The following is a 22327-nucleotide window of genomic DNA, read 5'->3' on the forward strand; positions in this document are numbered from 1 at the left end:
AGACACCCCTTCAATAATTAGATTCTATATATGGAAAAATGATAAATTTGTTATAATTTTCCAGGTATAGAATCTAATTAAGTCATAAGTGGAGTAATGATACTGGGAGGAGGAGAGGCAAAATGTGTATTATACATGGATGATATAAATGTAATATTTAATAAAGAACAAAGTTAACAATGATCTAAAAGTTATTTAATAAGTCCCTATACAATCAATACATGTGTTTATTTGAATATAAGACAACCCTGAATGTAAGACACCCCTTCAATAATTAGATTCTATATATGGAAAAATGATAAATTTGTTATAATTTTCCAGGTATAGAATCTAATTAAGTCATAAGTGGAGTAATGATACTGGGAGGAGGAGAGGCAAAATGTGTATTATACATGGATGATATAAATGTAGTAGTTAAGAGTGAGACTCCAAATGAAAAGGGTGCCAAAGCATACGCCCTAGTATGGAGAAGAAACAGGGGCTAAACTAACTAGACTGAAAAGCACCATAATGGAAGTGAGGAACTGGAGGGACTTGGAGAAGTTGAGCCTTCAAATGACAGAGAAATCAGAGTGCTAGGGATCCTGATGGATGCCAAAGGGAAAGGTAATAAATACAACATGGGAAAAGGTGACACAACAAGGATACAGCAAATACTTTGGTTATGGTCCTGAAAGTTGCTGTTCTTTAACAGAAAAGTGATGGTGGTTAAGGCTGTGCTACTGCCAATTATTCTATATATGGGAATTGTATTCCCACTGATGCGGTGGAAGATAGCAAAAAGTACAGAGGCTAATGTGCATGTTCTTCTGGAATGCCAAAAAAGAAAAGCTGGCTAGAGCTGAACTATAGAAAGCAAGAGATGGGGAGAGGGCGGGGAATGGGGGCCGTCAGACTTAGGGATTGTTCATCTATATGAAACATGTAAGCACAGCATGCAAGGCAGTAACAGAGGGAGAGGGGAAAGTAGCACATATCAGCTGACTTCGTGCAGCTGCTAGTTTAAGGAAATGAGGAGTATATCAGACCTCTTTGAAGAGTCTATGGGGTGACAACCACCAATTCATCACATTAAGATGGAAGGTTTCATGCAGAGATATAAGATAGAGAAGGTATAGCTACAGATCCTGAAAGATCATAATACATTGATGAAAGTGGTAAGAGAGACAGAGATAGGATGGCACCAGTGGGAAACTTTACAGAAGGACAAGTGAAGAAGGTGTGGGGAGTGGTGGCAGGTAAACAACTAAAAGGAGAATATGCTGACCTAGCATAGGTGGCTGTAAGAAATATTTAGCTAGTAAGAGAGGTGCAACACAAGTAGGGCTCAACAAGCTCATCTAGATGCCCAAGGGAGAGGTGCAGGGAAGAAGTAGTGGGACACATGTTTTGGGAGTGTACATATGCAAAGCGGGTGTGAGAAACGGTCCATGATTTTCTGAATGTCATCAAAATAAGCCTGTTGTTAGTATGGGAGATGGTACTATACAAACTAATACCAAAGGGACTGAAGGAAACGTTACTAAGGATAGCATGTTTTTAAACCAGTTTATGGAAAGTTATAAACTTCCAGTTTTGTAAGGGGTTATCTTTCACTGAAAGAAAGTGCCTGAAGCTGAGGCTCCATGAACTGAAATTCTACATTGAGCAGGACAAGGAAAAGGTCAGAGAGAGGCAAAGATGAAGCAGAGGAAAAGGACTGGACACACTTGTTCACTAAACCAACAAAGAGGACTGATGGGAGGGGAAGAGAGTTTCAGATGGTTACTAAGGTCATAGTTTGCATGGGTTTTTGTATGAAGAAAGAGTTCTGGAAGGGGTTCTTTTGTGGGAAGTTGATATATGTTGTTAAAGGGTTTAATACATGTAGTTTTATGTTTTTAGATACATAGTTGTTTAGTTGTTTTTACAATATGAAATTTTGGTAAAACAAGAATGCTCATTAAGTGAAGCTTTGTAAGTGTAGAGTGATACAAGTGTGTTTTTAAATTGTTATTTATTTATTTGTTACAAAAAGGTTCCCATCATCATTTTTGGCATCAAGGGAGGGTGTCGGAGCTGGTTCTGGTAGCCAAGTGCCAGCCTGGTATTGCAGTACCTCTGGGCTCGGTGCTCATTATCTCCTGAGGAAGCAACTGCCCATTTGGGGGGGTGAAGAACTGGGGCCCTGGGGGGGGGGTGGGGGGGGAGGTGTTGTTTTTTTGTTTGTTTCATTTTGTTGTTGTTGTTTTTTTAACTCCCACACACACAAAAAAAAAAAAAAAAAGGTTCTCTTCTTATCAGTACATTTGCCCAATATGGGCCATGTGGTTTATAGTCACGTTCACCGTTGGCTGCATTAAATCATCTTCATAATTGGTTTCCATTACTGAGCACATGCCGCTTTTGGTAGCAGTTAATTATAGATAATATCTTTAATGAGGCTTTTTTGTATGCAAATGTAAGACAATGAGCTTCCCCTCCACCCATGCTGATTGGGGTGGGGGGGAGAATCTCTCATATTTATGGGTAAAAATGGTATGCGCTTTTTTAAAATCCTTGCAGGTAGTGTTAGAAAGAAAGTGTTTGCCCAGAAATTCATTAAATCATATTCATAAGTTATCTTCATACTTTAGTAAATTTTTCAAGCTTCTGAAGAGTTGAAGAGGACTATTTTTCTGTTAAAAAATTAACTATTTTACAAAATTGTCCGTTTAAACTATAAATAATTTACATTTAATAGTATGTAAAGTATCATTATTAGTCTATCTATCCATAAACACCAAACAGTTCCACAGTTATAGCTAAAGAACCCCAAAAAACACAAGTAAGAAAGACTATTCATTTAACAAACCCCTGATATTCCTAGTGCACACAGTTAACCAAGCACTCCCAATGGTTCCAGAAAGAATAGCTTTGGTTTGGTGGACTGCTAAAAGTTTTTTCCCCTAACTAGTATCAGAAGCAAGGTATAAGTCCAGTGCTTTAGATGGAAGATCTTTGGAGACTCAATTTGTCAAAATGGCTTTCTGGGCAGAAAATACAAAGATTACCATAAGTCCTCCTGACCATTTATTTCTATTCAACACCACCACCAGGGACACATTGCAAAATACCAGAGAGGTATGCATCTGGTCTTCCAAGTCTGATACTACAACTATATTCCTTAAAATTACTAATAATTTTGGGGGTGGGGGGGCGAGTGTGACTTTGAGTGTGTGAGTGACTGAGACAGGTGTGAATAAGGTGGGGAGAGAAAAGAAAAAATTTGTTACATTAATGTTCAGCAGACAACATAAGCTGACAAAACCTCAACAATGTGCTATGGGTGAAAAAAAAAAAAAAAAAAAAAAAAATACAGGCCTTTTCTTAAAGCTTAAAATTTCCTGAAACTAGCTAAGATTGAATAAGGTAGCTGTCAGTCACAAGGACATATCAGTAGTGGAAGCATAATCTTTCAGCCATAACATTTCCATCCAAGATATTAAATCTACCCAATTTAACCACTTACCAAGCATCAAAGGTAAGTTTTCACTCTCTTTCTATGAAATTAGTCATAGATACTATACCATATTTTTGTGTCCCTTGAAGATCCACTTGTAAAATAAAATTTTTAAAGTACAAAAAATTGAACATGCTAAAAAGAACCCAAACTCTACATTGGATAATAAAATTTGTAGAACTCTATTTGTAGTTTTATCATCATCAGCTGCATGTTTCTTTTTGTCATTACACTGAACTTTATGGGTTGGGCTTTTTTGTTCGTTTGTTTTTAAGATTTTTTTTATTCATGCATTAGAGCATTCAAGACTCAGTGCCTTGCAAGAGGTCTCAGAGCTTTCCAGAATCATGCATCATATCATTTCATTTTAATGTTCATTTCAGATAACATGAACAAATCAGGAGAACAAGAAAAATTGCCTTTAACTTTGTAAGTGTAGGCAGAGCTACGTAACACTTGCATTTTGTGAACTGTTACTGTCTTTATTTTAAGTCAATATTCCAAATGAGAAACTTAAAACCACCATGTACACACACACACATTCTTAAACAGGCTTTCATAAACAAGTATCCTAAAAAAAAAAAAATATACCCTGTGTTTTATCTACTAAGTTAACCACAAGGTGATGCTATTGCACTTATTACTGAACACCTACATTTTTCTTTGTTATAAAGTGGCTGGTATTCCAAGCACACTCATGAGGGGCATACTGTAGAATCCATTGGAAAGCAGAAAGGATTAGTTTCCTTTATGCCTCCTAGAGACAGACTACAATAGTTTAAGCTGGATTAATTTTCACATCCTGTTATGGACATTAATTCCAAGCCTTTCACCAGGAGTTTGTAAACTATGAGTGCTCCTCTAGCCAAGATTTGCATATTTTACTTGAAATGACATTTCCGTGAGCAGATTACAGCTAAGGTTTCAGAGAGACCTTTACTGAGCCTTCAGTTTCATACTTCAATTGTAGGAATATAAAAGGAAGTCAGTATTTCAAATCCCAGCTGCAATACACCTGGTCAGAGACTCGGGCACTTTTGAAGTCACCTTTTGTTATTTTGGATGCTCTGGAAGGAGAATATAAAAACTAAACCATAGGTGACTAACCAAATAGTGACTAAGACAATCATCAAATATTGAATGATGTGCATGTTTGTAAAGTGGGAAAACACAGGTGCAAATCAAAGTTATTTGCATGGGGAGAATGCAACCACCATGTGAGAGGAGCCTGCTGTTCTTACTGTTTAAAGAAACTGGTTAAGAGACCTGACTTGAAGTAGGGATATCATCTCAATGGGCACATCTACACATGTAAATACATTGTAATTATGATGCATTTGTTTAATCCCAGTAATAACTGGTACAAACTTAACGTGCTGTAATCGGCACTACTGCACAGTAACGCTGGCGCATGTCTTTTAGGAGCCACTAATGTGCAGTAAACAAATTCTACTGAGCATTAGCACATTAACATGGCTTTCACCATGATGCGCTAATGCGCAGTAGAATTAGTCTATTGTGCTTTTAGCATCTTATGTAGACATGCCCAACAAGTAAGGAATATTACTCCACTTTACTCCCTTTACTTACTAAGCAGCTACATCAGCTGGTCAGCAACCCCACTACCCTTGAACTATGCACATATAGTCACATGTAGTGAATGAGTCTCCAACCAGCCTCATCTCTTTGAGCTACCTTCTGCTCCACATGCTTTAATTTCTCTCATCTTACTAAGTCACCTCCCTTGATTCCACTTACCTTTTAGATATTCTTGCTTCTTCTTTTCAGCCCCAAGTTAAATGACCGTGGTATCTAAACACTGCCTGAACTCCAATTCCACCACAAACTTCCCAGTTCAGCCTCTGCTTGTGCACTCCACTCAAATCACTCAATGGGCTTCTTCCTAGCCAAAGCTCAAGAACAGTAGTCTAGCCTCATGCTTTTTGACCAAATGGTAGACAGAAAAAAATACTCCTACCAAAAATGGATTCAATTATTTCTACAGACTACTGTTTTTGACATCAACCAAGCTCAACTTAAAAATCTCTTCCTCCTTTGGCATCTGTAGCTTTGCCCTCTCCTAGTTCTCCTCCTAGCTCTAACTGTTCCTTTAGAGTGTCTTTTGAAGATTCTCTTCAGTCATCCCCTAAATTGCTGAGGAGTGTTCCCCCTGTATTTGTCTGTGCTTCCTTTCTTTTCTTCCTCTGCTGCTTATCAGTGGGTATACTTGCCTTTAAAACACAAATTTTCCTGCCACTTCCATGCTGACAAACTCCCTCCTGCCCAAAGTAAAATCTTGAGCTGCTACACATTTGCAAGATGTTAGAAAGATGGGTCATTTTGAAACCAAACTTTTAATTATCCCCCACCACCACTTCCTCTTTGTTACCTTCCTTCTTAATTAGGGTGGATAACACCAGCATCCTTCCCATCACTCAGACCCCTAATCTAGGCATTATCTTCAACTCCGACTTCTTGCACCCAAAAATGTTAAGCAGAAAGAATAGGCAACATATTATACTATACAATATAACAATATCCTAAAATGGATCCTTTCCTATTCATCTGCCCAACTAACGCTCTCAATCTCACATTGCAACATCCTTTCTTCTGGCCTTGACAAGTGTAGTCTTGTTCTCTTCCTATCTATTACAAATGCTTCGGTAAAGATCACTTTCAAAATCACTTTGACCATGGCACCCCCTACCCTACCATCTACTTTTTCCCTTTCTCTATTGCAAACACATTGCTTGTTTTCACTGTCAGGCACCTTCATATGGCAGGACGCACTGCATATTAGTATATTTAATAACCATAAATGTTGCTTTTGTTGTTGTGTATTCCTTTTTTGTTAAGCATGTTGCAATGAGAGAGAACGAACCACAAGCACAAACACAGAGAACCAGAACAGACACATACATACACACACATCCAGAACCAGACATGTGTGCACACAGACACAGAGAACCAGACAGAGGCAGAGACACAGAACCAGATGCACTGGCGCACGGAGCCCGGCTCCTGGGCCACTGGACAAAGTCCAACCCAACAATGCCCTGGTCCCACCAGAGCCCCTGTGCTTCCCCGGGGAGCCAGCCCCCAGGCTGCAGCACATCTGGCCGAGGCCCCGGCCCAGAGCCTGCCCATCAGCCCAACCACCCACCCTGCACAGCTAAGCCCACAAAAAGGTGCGATGCTCCTGGCAAGGGGCAGCGCCAGCCTCATCCTGGTGGGGGGGTGGGCTGGGGCTGGCCTTGGAGTGGGTGGGAGTCAGGCAGGCTCAGCTGCAAGCCCTGCTGCAAGCAGACTGGGCTTCATGGCTGGCAGCAACTGCTTAGAACTTAGGCTGGCAGCGGTGCGCCAAGCAAAATGGCCTTGCATGCCGTGCTCGGCACACGTGCCAGGGGTTGCTGACCTCTGCTTTATGCTTTACCCAAGTCATCCTCCATTTTTAGAAAAAGCTTTTTGTAAACATCTATAACGTCTGTTTATTATTCTCCTTCACATTCCTTTAAGAAGCTCACATTCGCCATGATACTTACCAAAACTTCACTCACGTTTTAGTTACTGGTGCACTAATACCACTGCCCACCTTGTTGACCAATGGACTTTTTCCTTTGTACAAAGGAGGAGTATCTGGTTTCTCATACTGAACTGTAAGCTCTTTGGGGCTGCGATTGTCTTACAGCTAACTGCTGGTACAGAGGTATGCATAAGGAGGTACCAGTTCATGGCTCAGACTCTTAAGCACCAGGTTAATACAAATACTAATAAAAATAGTATAGAATACTTAGCAGTGGAAAAAATGCTTTGTAGCAAAGGAACACATCCACTGCATAATCATCTATCACTCACCATTTCATCAGCACAATATCCTTCCCAAGTCTACAGAAAGTAAAAGCAGTATCTAGCAATCAAGATGGAGGAGAAACTTTTCCTGCTCCAGCCCTTATGAACTGTTCTTAAAACATAGCATAGAATCAGACTCAGAACCTAAACTGCAACCAATTTGATTAACAAAGGGGTTGGTGGATTTTATTTTTTTGGTAAAAGATAAAAGAGCATGAGAAACTTTCCATTGATAACTACAAGAGTTACATAGGAGAGTCACCTATTTTTAATAAGATAAAGTTCTTTGATCACTTCACCCAATTACTTTCACTACTGCATACTTTACTGCTTTATTATAAATCAATATGGCTCCTAGGGTTGGGGTGTTTCATTCAAAATTTGTCTCATATACTCACTCATGCTGGTTCTGCACCACTCTTATTTGACGAGCCAGAAAAGCTCTTAAAAGGACACCAACAGATTATACACTTATCATATTTACTAGGGGTGGACTGATAAGAGATTTTGGGGCCCAATACAAATAGCCGATTTTTAAGGAAGCATATTAGCCAATACTGATCTGATTTCCAATACAGCTGCATCCAGCTGGTAAGTCTGTTGTGGTGGAAGGGGAAGGGAGATCAACACCCCCCACAGTGAGAAAGGGAAGTGGGGCTGATCTGCCCCTGCTACACCTCTTCCCTCTCCCCTCCCCTTCCACCACAACAGACTTACCAGCTGCATGCAGCTCTCCAAGCTGCCGAGCTATGCGCCTCACTGCCTGCATGCTGCAGTGTGCTTGGATGCACTCGCAGGCATTTATTAGCTAAATTATCAGCCACATCAGGCCAATTTCTGATATAGGCAATTTTCTTAATATCAGTGCTGATCCAATATTGGACTGATGTATCAGTGCACCTCTAATATTTACATAATGCTCTCAGGGTATTCTAACATAATAAAAGGTTTAGTGTATGCGTGTTTCTGTCTCTCTGTCTATAACGCTTCTGGCCAAGTACACATGCACTGCCAAGTGGGCAGGTGGCAATTGGCTGGGCAGCCCAGGCTGCATGGGCCCAAGTTTGTGCTGCTGGGGAAGTTTAGCAGCAGGGAACACCTGCCCTGCCCCTGCATGTTCCCTGTCCCTTGTGGTGACAGGGAACACGCCCTGGCCCAGCAGCAGGGCTTCCCCTTCACCTCCCTGCCTGAGGGCAAAGGTAGGGGGGAGGAAATCACAGTGGCAGCACCCCTGCCCGCCAGAACAGCTGGCAGGGAGGGGGAGGAAGGTGGTAGGCAGGGAGTGAGGAAGGAGAGTGGGAAGGCAGGTGGACATGGGCCAGGCACACCCAGAGCAACACTGGGGGGGAGGGGGAGGAAAGAGGGAAGCAGGGCCAGACCTGAAGTGGCGTGAGGGGAAGCAGGGTCGGACCCAAAGTGGCAGGGGGGTTAAGGGGGGGTGGGGCAGGGGCAGGGCCAGACCCAAAGTGGCAGGGGTGAGACAGGGGGGAAGCAGGGTCAGACCCAAAGCGGTGGGGGGACTGAGAGCAGGGTCAAACCTGAAGTGGTGGGAGAGGGGGAGCGGGGCCGGATCCGAGGTGCCGGGAGGAGGATGGGGGTAGAGTGGGGCCGGACAAGGAGCGGCCAGAGGGGGATGGAGTGGGGCCGGACACAGAGCTCTGTCCCCACTGCGCCCCTCACCCCACATCATTCTTGATAGGCAATTTGCTAGTATTAAAATAATGAACTAAGTGTTATTAAAACATCTCAAAAACGGGGATCAAGTACTTGGAAAGATCACTAAGCTTCTCACCAATAGCTCAACTGATTCATATCCAGCCCTAATCAACAGTGACCAGACTTATCATACAGTGACTTTTGGCATATCTAAAAATATTTGTCTTAAAAATATTTTTGCTCACTTTAAAAAACAAAACAAAACACCCCCCCCCAAAAACAAATGAACCCCGAAACACAGCTGGCACAGTCTAAAAAAAGAAGACCACATTTCAGTGGAAAGGGACAACAAATGCCTTCTGACTGAAACAGGAAGATCCATCATCATGGACCACAGATTTTGTCCTGCACAGAAGGAAGACACATTAGTGGTGAAGAAACGGCTACCTGTTCCACAGCTACTCTGTAGACAGATAATGAATTTCACTCTCCAGGGATCAAATAAGCCAACATCTTTCATGCCCTTAGAATCATAGAAAAAGTAGGGCTGGAACAGACTTTAGGATATCTTTTAGTCCAGCTCCCTACTCATCCCTATCTAAAACATCCTAAGCAAGTGTTTGTTTAATCCAGTAGAGATCAAACGTTTAGAGCAAAGGCTACCACCAGTGCCCCCTGGTAAGGGGGAGAGGTAGAGAGGAAGGGCCAAGGTGGTTGCCAATATTAGAAAAAGGGGAAGAAGAAAAAGCAGGGAGAGAGAGATGAAGAGAAGAGAACTTACCTCTGGGCTGAAAAGGGAATCAGTGGCATGGAGCCAAGCAAGAAAGGGGATGTGCCAGGCCAAGCTGGTTGCTGCTGGTCCCTTGTACTATGGGCTGATTCAGTCATTTCAGGGGCTGGATAAGGCCCACAGGCCATAATTTGAACACTGTTAGTCTAACCTATTCTTAACCCTATATTTAAAAGCTTTGTGAACAACCCTCTCGCACAACTACAAGGCACAATGCCAAATACATCAAAACAACCCTAATTTGCCACAGACAAAAGCAGGGGGGATGAGGGCACTGTCAATGCTCTACCACTGCAAAGACGGGAAGTAGTTGTTAAGATTTACTGAACAGATTCCAGAAGACCAGTAACATGTTCACAAGATTTTGAAAGGTAAGCAAGGATCTCTTAACTGATCAGATAAATTAAGCAATAATACTATGCTTAACTTATATAAGGAGAACAGTCTTTATAAAATTAGTGCTTTATAGTAAAATACCTGCAACATGATCTGGAAGTCTCTTCTTCCTGCTTCCCACTGTTCTGACTGAAACCTAAACTCCTTAAATGTAGTCTCCCTGATCTGTGATTCCATCATATTCCTTTGTTCTTTGTGATGCTCCATAGTTTCCTTGATATAGATACAGTCTTGCTTTATTATTGAAAAGCACCAATAGGAAGTTAGAAAATCCTACTTAAACATGTATCATCAAATGTACTGTGCTTCTAAATAATTATTTAAGCCTTGTAAGTCTACTCTTACATTCAATCTTTAGAGGAAAGCATATTCAGAAATTCGCTTCCATGACCAGTGTCCTAACGGACAAAAAGTATACTTGCAATCAGAGTTAAGCTTCCTAGCTCCAGGTCACAGAACCCTTCATGTCACTTTGGGGAGACCCTCTAGAGCTGGCTCAGGTTGAAATGGAATGGGTCTGGAAGACGCCATATCCAACTCTCCTTAGCTGAAGAGAGGATCAGCCCAATATAAAGTCTTAAAAAGTGGTGAACCCCCCCACCAAAAACCCATGCCCCATGACAATCCAAGTATTTTAATATTATAACAGACTGTCTGTCTATCCATAACATTTTATTTGCACTGACAAACAGCCAATCAGAGTGCAAACAAGCATTTGAACAGGAGCTGGTAGCACACCACCATGCTGGTGGGGATACAGGGGACAGCACAGCTGGACTCGCCCTCCCCGCCCTGCTCCCTGGAGGCAGGGGCAAATGGAGAAGACGGAACAGGGGCTGTGAGACCAGCACTGCTGGCCCCCCTGCCCTGGCCCTGTTTCCTACAGGTGTCAATGATGGGGGAGGGGAGAGTAAGGCCACTGGAGCTGGCCTCACCGCCCCCCCTCCTTGTAGGTGATGGCAGCAGTGCGCGGGGGGGGCAGAATCAGGATACTGTGGGGTGGTGAGGCCACAGCTCTGGCCTTGGCCCACCGATCCCCCATTCGGTCGTCGCCACCTGCAGGGCCCAACCCAGGATGACACGGCAGCCATGGGGGGAGGGAAGGAGTGGGCCCAGGCCCCACGCTGGAGAGTGGGGAGAAGGACCAAGCCCGAGCCAGGGTAGAAGCCAGCCCGGGCTGACCCAGTGGCAGCGGCAGGAGGGGAAAAGCAGTGGGCTCAGAGTTGATGAGGGGGAGGAGTGGGCCCGGGCCCAAGGAGGGGGAGGAGGCTCGCTCCTCCCCTCCCTCAGCCACTGCTGCATCAGGCCAGGCCCGCTGCTCCACCCCACCGCCAGTGGGCCAGCTTCTTCTCCAGATCAGGCTTCCCCCCGTTTGGGCCCAGGCCCACTCCCCGTGAGCTCTGAGCCTGCTCCTCCTGTTCCCCTACCACCGCCAGGTCAGCCCAGGCCCGCTGCTCCCCCCACCAAAGTAGGCCAGCTTCTCCCCACCCTTGGACCTGGTCCTCCCCCGAATCGGGCCCAAGCCCACTCCTCCCCTCCCCTCGCCACTGCAGGGGGGAGGGGGGGAAGTGGGCCTGGACCCCACGGAGCAGAAGGTAAAGGGGGAGTGGACCCAGACCAGGGGGAGGGGGAAAATGGGGCTCTGTCCCCGCACACTCCCCACCCCCCTGGTCATTCCTGATGGGCAATTGGCTAGTAATTCTGAATAGAAGATGTTGCATTTGTAAGCAGCAATCTATTCTTCTGTTCTGTAACCACACTGGGTTATTGACAAACCCATACCTTGTAAGAACTGCTGTGCTTTACTTCTTAAAAAAACCCATAAAGGATATGCATGTTAAATTATATGGAGTACTTTTCTCTTCAAATAGTGCAAAAGCCATGTGTAAAAATCAGTTTGCTCTAATTTAGTACCACAAACATTAAAATATTTTCATCATAATTGCATACTTACTTCCTGGTGTCACTATCATGCAAAATAAAGTACTCTTGGGTGCTCTAATTCTGTGTGTCCATACCTTAACGGGCTTATATTTCTTTAAGTATAATGTTCAGATATTAAACATTCTGGTTTTGATTGGCTGGTTATGAAATAATTACAATATCCTCATCATGTCTTCTACTCTTAAGTGGTTCATCCATCCAGTCTTAACAGTATTCTAACATTTTTGTTTTGGAATGTAAAATTAAGATTTGAAGAGTAGCATGCAATTGCAACACAAGACTGTACAGCCTTTTCTCAGCTTTAGGTTTTTTTTGCTAAGTGGCAGGGAATCATGACACCAGCAATCCAGTTCTGCCTTCAGAAGTCCAGCACACAGCACAGGAAGCTGCGACTATCATTTCAATCTATGCCGAGAGTCCTTATCTGCACTGGCATCTTCACAGTGGTAGAGCTCCTTGCCATTTGTGTTTTACAGCAAAAGCTATGTTATCTGGCACTTTATCAACCGGAAAGCTCCACTAACCAGCACCCAAGGGATGTGGCAAAAGCAAAATCACAAGTCCCATTTCAGGTTTTGCTGCCATGGGCTGAGTTCTTCACTTCTTCAGCCCACGGCCCGAGGCAAAGCAGCCTGTGCACGGCAAAGCAGCCTGCATGGGGGCCCCCCCTCCCTGTGCCCGGGGAGAGCACCAGATGATGCACGTTTGATTAACCAGCATATCTGATTAACCAGCATCCCCCATTCCTGAGGGATGCTGGATAACAGCTTTTGCTGTATATGTGCATGTGTTATACACACACACACACACACACACACACACACACGATAATAGCTTTTTTTAAACCACGTAATTTTAGAAATCATTTTTCATGAAAGAACAAGGTACTCAGGAGTTGGAGCATATTACAGTATAACTCTTAGCAAAAGAAGAAAATAAATACACTTTTGTAAATGTAAGCTGAATATTTCATATTCTCTGGGGATACTGTCTGAGATTTTAGTTTTATTCAGAAAAAAATAAAAATAAAAGGAAGTCTGGAAATCATTATCCCATTCCTTTCATTATTACTACTTTAAAACATTATACCTGTAGAACACTTTCCAATTTAGTCCTCTCCTTCAGAAGCAATTCATATTCACTGTTACAGGTCTTGAGGATTTTATCTTTCTCCTCTAAGTCAGCTGCAAGTCTTTGCTGATGCTCTTTCCACTTCTGCTGAGCAATATGAAAGGCTCTCTCAGTCTCTGTCACTTTCTTTTGAAGCTCTGCATTAATTGCTTTTAAGAAAGAGAACATTGGCAAATATAAAGTTAATGGTAAAACCAACATTAGCTCCTCTACGTGTTCTATTTGTTTAGTATATAATAGAAAATGTGTTAGAAGATTAATGTTTCTGGAAACAGATTGTTGCTATTATATATATAAAAAAAAATAATGCTATTATTTTGTACTTCCATAATATCTTCTATATACTGTCAAAGTGTATTACAGACATTAATTAATTAAAATTAAGCCCCTCTGAAAAAGCAAGCAAAAATCATCTCCATTTTTCAGAAGCGATTGAGAGAGTTATTAATTTCATATTTCAATACAATTCACTGACTTTGGCAAACAATTTCTATTTGGATACTGGTCTCTGCAAACACAATTGTCTGCATCTCCTGTGCTACCTCTCTTTCTTCAGCTTCAATTTTGGTCTTCACCTTAATTATTTATATTCTACTGATAAGAAGAATATACTTCAGCTAAAACTATGTAACTTCTGCTACCCAAGTCAGATCACCTACTGTCAGGGACTCTGATCAGGCAGGCCAGTCCAGGCCAAGTCCCTCAGTAGGCGCACCTCCAGTAAGTCTCAGCAAATACTGTTCCCAGTTTTGGAACAGTAAGCAACCTGACTGGCTGCTGAGAGTGCTGCCTATACATTTAGCTGCAGCTAGGGCCCCAGGTTTGCAGGCCAGTCAACAGTTCTACCATTGCAAGCCTCCTGGTTCCTGACTCTGGGTTTTGGCATATTTCTGGACTTTGGCTTTGGATTTTCCTGCAGATCTGTATCCTGGTCCTGCTCCTGGTTTGGCTCTGTTCTTGGACCTCACCTTGTGGATCTTCCTTCGGATTGGTACTCAGCATCTCATCCCCAGATCCTGACCCTGGACTATGTTGTGGACTCTGCTTCTTGGATTTCCTTCTCATTTTGGTAATGAATCCTGCCCTCAGACCCAGAGCCAGGCCTCTGGTTTTCCTTAGTGTTTTAACCATCAGACCAGACCACACCACACATGACCTGGTCCTTTGCACCTACTGTCAAGATCCTAAAGCTCAACTCAACGTATCTGCATTGTCACATCTGTAACAGTCAGGGGTGCACCAATAGAGATTTTCTTGGCCGATACCAATAGCTGATAGTTTACCAGGCATATTGGCCAATACCAATCCGATAACCAATTTACAGGAGCACAGTTGAGGGCATGGCAGGGGCAGATCAAGGGCCCCAAGGTGAGGGAGGTAGTGGGGCAGGGGGCTAGAGCTGGGGCTGGGAGTGCTGCCAAGCCAGGGCAGTGAATGGGATGCAAGGGAGGGGAGTGGAATGAAGCTGCAGGAGGCTCGTCCAGGGGATCAGCATCCCAGTGCTTAAAAATGGCAGCATCAGGGATTGAACTAAAGCTTGTCAAATTAGCTTTAGTTCAAGCACTGCCACCACCACTTTTAAGCGTAGGGATGCTTTTAGCAGTGGAGCTAAGCGAGACGAGGGCTGATGCAGGATGCCCACTGAGGGCTCAGGGCTGTCTGTCCTGCTGCTTTTGCCCCAGGAGCCGCGCACTCACCACTCTGTGTCCTCAGCCCACCTGGCAGCAGGGAGCACAACTCACCACCACCACTGCCACCAGGTGGGCAGCAGGTGTGCAGCCAGCACACAGATCCTGAGGCAAAAGGCAACAGTGTGGACATCCCTGATCCCACAGCAGGCAGCCATCATCTGCCCCATGCACAATTCTAGGGGGGCATATGCCCCCCCACCATACCTCTCCCAGGGGTCTTGGACTGGACCCACACACAATGTGAAAAGCTGGTCCAGGGTAAATTGTAGCACCTGGCCCATGGACAAGCTTTATGCCACTCATCCAGGCTGTGGACAGGCCTAGGGTTACCATACATCCAAGTTTTCCTGGACCCATCCTCTATTTGGCCCCCTGTGCTGCATCCAGGCGGGTTTTAAATGCAAGCAAAAATTCCAGGATTTCCTCCCCTGGACCGTGTTCAACATGGCTGCTGCTAGGTAGAACTACAGTTCCCAAAATACCTAGTGTGGCGAATGTGCGATCAAGAGCTGAGTTCACAATTTTGCTTTGCTCCACTGGTGAGAGCAGGGGAAGGGTGATCTGAGGCAGCAGGGAGCACAGAAGGTCAGGAGTGCGGAGCACCAGCAGAGCTGGGAGTGGGGCAGGGGCTGCAGATCAGGATTGAGGGGCATGGGGGGGAGGGGGCAGGTGACTGTGGGTTGGGGGTGTGGGGCACCAGCAGGGGGGGCAGGGTACTGCTTTTTGGGAGTGAGGTGCACTGGCAGGGCTGGGGTCAGTGGGTTGGGAGTGAGGGGCAGCAGCAGCAGGGCTGGGTGGGGGGGGTTGTGGTTGGTCAGTGAGGGGCAACAGAATGGGTAGGGGGAAGGCAACAGCATATTCTCCCCCCACCCCCAACAGGTGTCCTTGTATTTGGACCTGGAAATATGGTAACCCTAGCAGGCCCTACACCACTCATCTGGCCAGCTAGACTAAATGAGTTTAACACCCCTGCCCTAAAACACTAGTCTCCTTCTGGCCTCCAATATTATAATGCATTTCTCCGTCACTACTTTAAAGTAACTGCATTCTGTACTTCACTTGATTTTCTGCAGGCCCTGTCAGAACAACCAAATCCTGTGCCTGACTTTGGTTCTTAGACCTCTTGAAATAAAAATTCCAAACTATTCAGGTTCCTTGTTACTCAATATATGGTCTCATCCTTCTAAACATGCTCTCTTTAAAAATTCCTCTTATCCTGCAGAAGAATTAAGAACTTATCCCTACATCTACATACACATGAATGGACCTTGTAGGCTAATTTTGTATGTTTTCATTTCCTTACTTTACCATATACACAGAGAGGTACTGAGAATTAACTGAACACAACTTTCGAGTACAGTGATCATCATTTTAAAATTCTTTCCTTTCACGATCGCTTTAAAAAAAATTAGAAGCAGAAAACTAGACTTCCTAGTAAAGTCTAGTAAAAAAAGGAGGTAAAAGTAGCAACAAATAAACCAAGAAAAATGATAATTAAACAGCACAGAGTAAAAGCTACCTAAGGAGAACAGAGAAATTAGAAGAAATATTGAAAAAGGCTGCTAACTCACAGAAGCCCATCTGACAAATTAGCCAACAATAGAGACAGATAGCACATTAAAGCAGCAAGCAAGCAAGCAAAGACTAAAGAAGATGCCAAATCACAAGGGAAAATGAATATGAAGCCAGGGACTCCAGAAGAGGGAAGCAATAAAAATCAGCATTTGACTTTTTCAACAGCTAATTAGCTCCTTAAATCTGAAAGCTGGTCACAAAACAACATTTTGACAGCCGTATCTTAGGTAGAAAGTCTCCTACAATGTTAAATATTAAAGATGACACCTAAAAGGTAGCAACTAAAAGAGCATTATAATTAACAAGTAAAGGAAAGCATATAGCTTCCTAATAATAGAAAAAAAAGTTTTCTACCAATTAAATCTTTAGCCTGCAGCGTTTACGACAGCTTGCACAGGAAAACGTTTCTAGTGTTTGTCCTACTTTGCTTCTTAGAATATATAAGGTAATCTTGAAAGGTATTATTTTGTTTGTTTTTTTTCAATTATTTAAAGTGCCATAATCAGTTTAGCTGTTTCCTTAGGCATATCAATTATGTCTCTTTGGTTAACAAGTAGTCTTTCTAAGCACTTAAGTTGATGTTCAGCATTCAGACACAATATACAAAGACATATTTCTTAACTGTTTTACTTTTCAAAGGTATTTGAAAAAAAAAAAAATCACCACAAAAAAAAAAATCACTTTGCTTTATAACACTTGCCTATACTCCAGTCAGGCAGAGTTCCAAAACAGACAAAACCTAGATTTCTACTGTACAAAAAACAGAATGTCCTAGGACTACGTCCTCCTCTATATTGAACAGAAGGAGGAAAAAAAAGCCCTACCAACTTAAACTGCAAGACAGGGAGGCGACCAAAATCAGCTTATACTTCATACCAAATCCAGAGGAAGAGTCAAAGAGGTTATGATCAGATCTCTGAGAGAGAAGGAAAACCTTTTTAAAAAGAGAATATGAATGAGATACAAGGTGGCCAAAGATCAGGTATAGTAAGTTCGGTTTTAACACAATAAAAATGGAGAAAAAAGAACCAGAATGTGGCGAGAGAAGCACAAATAGGATTAAAAAATGACATCAAAATTATAGGCCTGGAAAAAAGAATAGTATATGACAGTGATCTATAAGAGACAATAGAAGGAAAGGGAGTTGCCAGTGAGGGGCACAGAGCTAAAGGAAAGGAGATGGAGCCTTAGTGGCTAGGGACAGAAGTTGCACATAAAGCGGTTTAAGTGATCAGAAACTGGCTTAAACCTGTAACAGTACAGATGTTCAATGCACATAAACCAGTTTCAAAATGGCTGAAACTGGTTTAAAATAAGCCTGGTAGTATCAGACTAAACTGACTTGGGTCAAGCCAGTTTATGCAACTTCTATCCCAGACCCCTTTCTGTTTTAAGTTAAACCAGAAACCTCCAGCATCCCAGCATGCTCTCTGGACTGATCTGTGCTGTTTGCTCCAGAGAGTAGGGCTGGCCATGCCCCTCTGCTCTCTAGTTGAAGCAGGGGCAGAGATGTGGTGAAACACCAGCTGGCATGGCCCTGTTAACCCCTTTCCTGCCCTCTTCACCTTAATCCTTCCCTCCTTCCCCTCTCCCCCACCACAGCTGGGGTCTGCCCGCCTGTGGGTGAGCAGCAGAGGCAGAGGGGGCAGCCAGGGGTCCAGACTAAACTGGGGTTGGTAGACCCTCTTCCCTGTCCCCTTCACCTAAAGGGGGCTATGCCCGGACAGCATCTGGCCACATCCATCACTGGAGCAGCAAGGGGAAGGGGAGGGACCTCTGTCAGAGTGCCCAGGAGGAGTTTATTCTTCCCCTCCTTCTCTGTCCCACTGCAGCCATTCTGGCATCACCCCATTAAGGCTAAGGGGGCAGAAAAAGGGGTTAATTACCTCCTAAACAGGGGACTGCAGCTGGGATGGAGCAGCCCCCCCTCCTCCCTGCCACCCCACCACAGAGTGGGGAAGGGGGCTCTGTGCAGAGCTGCCTGGACCCAGAGGGTCCTCATCCCTCTGCTACTCCCTCTTCCACCCAGCAGGAAGGGGGGCTCTGTTCGGTGCTGGAGGGCAACTCTTCTCCCTCCTCCACCTCCCCCCTCCCCAGGGTGGGGGAGGGGGCTCTGTGCAGTGCTGAAGCCGGACTTTTCCCCCTCCTCCCTCTCCCCTCTGTGGCAAGGAGGGGAGCTCTGTGCCAGGCTGCCCAGCCCCAGATGGGGACTGTTCCCACCCCTCCACCCACCTGCAAGGTGGGGAGGGGTGGTCTGTTCAGTGCTGGAGGGGGGCTCTTTCCCCTCCTCCTGACCCCATCGCCACAGGGCAGGGAGGGGGACTTTGTGCAGCACTGCCTGACCCAGCCCACTCAACCTCAGCTGCTGAGGGTGGCCCTGCCCCCATGGCCTATGCTGTGGGGGTAGGGCCATCCCAGGCAGCTGCGGTTCTGTGACGGGGAGGCTAAGCCCTGTCTGTGAGTGCAGCCTGGCCTGGCATCCACAGGCGGTTGCTGGCCGGCCAGTGGCCTACCTGGGCAAGCTCAGATGCGCTGGCAGGCCCGAAAGCCCAGCAGCCACCTACCAGAGGCTCGCTGCAGAACCACAAGCCCCCGTGGTGCCTCTGAGCCAGCCTGGACAGCCCACTGCCCAGCCAGCTGCCACCCACCCATGCACACCAAGCCAGGTTGCACTCACTGACAGGGTTCAGCCTCCCCCCCTTCCCCCACCCCGGTCACTGAGCTGCAGCCGCTGGGAATGGACCCGCGACCACGGCCCAGCTCTGCTGCCTCAGCCATGGCTGAGCAGGGCCACCCCAGGCTGCAGGGGCAGGCCCACCCCCAGCAGCTGCAGCTCAGTGACAACTTCTCCCTGCACCCAGGCTGGGCTGAGCCGGGCAGCGCTGCACAGATACACCGCCGCCATCCTACAAGGAGGGAAAGAGGGGCAAGAGTCCTAATAGGGAGCTGTAAATGAAACCAGAAAGGCAAGAGAGGGCCACAGCCTAGTTGTCTGCTTGAGTCTCTCTATATTCAGCCTGTGTTCAGTATTTACAACCCAAACCCCTATAAACATACCTTGCAGTTGTCCAAGTCGTTTGCTTGCTTCATTTAACTTTTCTTCTGCAGAATATCTTTCAAGACCAGCATCCTTTCTAGCAATAGCTAGTTCATACTCTAGACCTTGTCGAACAGCTTCTCCTTTCTCAACTTCACATCGTAACTTGGCAATCTGGCTTTCATAATTAGACAGCTAAGAGAAAAAGTTTTTGGATTTTTGTTTTTTAGAAACTATCAATGACACTATTTAAATAAAAGAAAACTTAGGTATTAAACATTTCAATGAAGTATGCTAACAGAGAGAAAGTTTACTTTTATCCCCAGGGAAGTCAGAGGTAAAAAAAAGCTGTCAATGCACATTTTGCTTCAGGGCTCACAGGCCAGATAAAGCCCATGGGCATGGGCCTCCAACCTGCTGTCTTGTCCCCAAGCTGCAATGAAGGAGCAGGGGAAGGAGTCATCCATTTGCGGGGTTCATATCCTCTCATCAGGCTAAGGCTGCTGCAGGGAGGTAGTAATGCAGTACTTATTGCAGCTGCTGCCAAATTTACAGTTCCCCATTTCTTGTGTCCACTCAGAAGTGGGGGGATGAGCAACTGTAGCAAGGGCCATGCCAACATCAGACCCCATAGCAGCTCAAGCTTGAGGAGCGAATGCAAATCCACATTAATCCCTGGCTGCTGGCCATACTGACAGCTCCCCCCACAGCAGTATCTACTGACATGATGGTAGAGTTTCTCATCATGGCTGCCAGAGGCCCAGCAAGAGCTATACTCCTAGCAGCCCTGACAGTACCATGGTCAGAATCTACTGCTACCAGAGCAGGTGTGGCCCGCAGACACCTGCAAAGCAGGAAATATGGCCTATGGACCAATTTTACTCTGCCACCCCTGCTCCAAGACAAGCTAATGAACTACAATGAATCTTAGTCTAGCCACTGCAATCAACCAATCAGTTTATTTCATGGGTTTTTTTAATTAACTGACCTAAGTTCACTGCAAATCAAACATAAAATAATATATTTTAAATTATTTGTTCATTTTTCAAAAATCATAGTGATTTCAGGAAAAGCTAGTTTTCTAATATTGATCTCTCCCTCTCTCCTTTTAACAAAAGGCTGCTAATTACATTATAAATTGTGCCCATGTGACAATTTGCAGTTATATTTATTTAGATTTAACCCTTCAGGTTGAACATACATAAAAAACTAATTTCCAGCAACAGCATTAAACAGTCACATGGAGATCATTTAAATTTTGACAACAAATAAATACTAGAAAACTCAAGGCAACCTTTACCCTTAAACAACATGCAGCATTCTTTACCCTAAACCCCATCAGACAAATGCTTTATCAGTGGGCCCAGAAAAATCATCAAATTCCGGCTCTCTCAGAAGGCAGCAGAAGGCAACTACTGTCTTCTGTAAGCAAACGGGGTGTTTTTAGAATCTCATCTGTGACTGCAACAGTGTGACAACATGTCACAGGAAAGGAAAGGGAACACGCTTTCTGGTAGGCAAGTTAGGGCCTGCCTACCACCACGTAAGGCAGCATTTCTCAACCCGTGAGTAGCAAGCATGTATGAAAGGGTCATGAACAAACATTAAAAATAGATTCCCCTTTAAAGGAGAAAAATGTGGGAAACCATGGCTTTTCCTTTGCAGGCTGGCAGAGTTCCAGCATGCAAAGGCTTACTTGCCCCCCACCCCACACATATCAGGTGGGAGCTGGGGCTGAGGGGCAGCAGGTCAGGAGTGAGTTGTACCGGAAGGGCCAGGGGTCTGTTTTCTACTTAAACTGTTTACTGGGTCAGGACTGGCCATCAGTATTTACAAATGGATCCCAGTACCAAAAAGGTTAAGAACCACTGACCTAGGGATTTACAGGTTTCACCCATATCTTGCATTCAGACTTGGGAATCCCCTCTTTTAGGCTATAAGTTAGTTGCTCATTGTTACACATACTCAAACTGACCTCAAGACCTTTCTTTCTAGACATCAATCTAAACCCAAAAATTAAGGACTGGAACATATCTAGATTTAGAATCATGATATAAAAGAGATCATTTAAATTGACTGCATCACACTTCTGACAGAAAACTGTTTACTTATTCATATTGTAAATTGGCCTCTAAGATCACTATAACTCATGGGTGGCAAAGATACTGTTCTTCAGACCAGATCCAGCCTGTGAAGCCCTACCATTCAGCCCCAAGTGCTGCCTGTGGTATGTTCTAGATTGCCCTGTGTGTCATGGAGGTGCCTGCTCCAGCTCCTCCGGGCCTACAACACAAGTGGTGCCTGTTCCAGGCTGTGCCCACCCCATGCCAGACCCACCGCACATCCCTAAGTGGCCAGAGCAGGTGCCACATGCAGCACAGCCCCAGAGCAGCGGGAGAGGTTGCCACATGCAGCGCAATCCCGGACCATCTGCTCTGGGTCACATGCCACAGAAGACATCGACTCTGGGATACACATTGGATCTGACATGATCTTGGGGGCTAGCATGACCCTTGCATGTAGTGCGATCAGCCCTGAAGCAGCCGGTCTGAGACCACACTGCACATGGCACCCACTCCAGCTGCCCTAGACCTAGGACATAGATTGGCCCCATATGCCAGATCCAGGATATGGGCCCAATCCAGCCCATGGATGGAGGGTCAACCCACAGAACCTAATGAGTTTGACACCCCTGCTGCGTGTGAGAGAGAGAGAGAGAGAGAGAGAGAGAGAGAGAGAGAGAGAGAGAGAGAGCACCTTTGTTCTGCTTCCGTCTT

The 22327-nt window shown here is 44.9% G+C and overlaps 1 protein-coding gene across 3 annotated transcripts in view; it reads right to left on the minus strand.

Moving 5' to 3' along the window:
- The window catches only part of CCDC171 (coiled-coil domain containing 171), a 323890-nt gene that overhangs the window by 282600 nt on the left and 18963 nt on the right, over positions 1 to 22327 (minus strand). For all 3 annotated transcript variants that reach the window (XM_014518841.2, XM_014518840.2, XM_006021333.2), the window contains exons 4-6: positions 19571 to 19745; positions 13206 to 13396; positions 10254 to 10385 (exon numbers count right to left, since the gene is read on the minus strand). In XM_014518841.2, coding sequence (XP_014374327.1) covers positions 10254 to 10385; positions 13206 to 13396; positions 19571 to 19745 — 498 coding nt within the window. The remainder of the gene's footprint in view (positions 1 to 10253; positions 10386 to 13205; positions 13397 to 19570; positions 19746 to 22327) is intronic.

The sequence above is a fragment of the Alligator sinensis genome, unplaced genomic scaffold (assembly GCF_000455745.1).
Source record: "Alligator sinensis unplaced genomic scaffold, ASM45574v1 scaffold917_1, whole genome shotgun sequence".
NCBI classification, from domain to species: domain Eukaryota; kingdom Metazoa; phylum Chordata; order Crocodylia; family Alligatoridae; genus Alligator; species Alligator sinensis.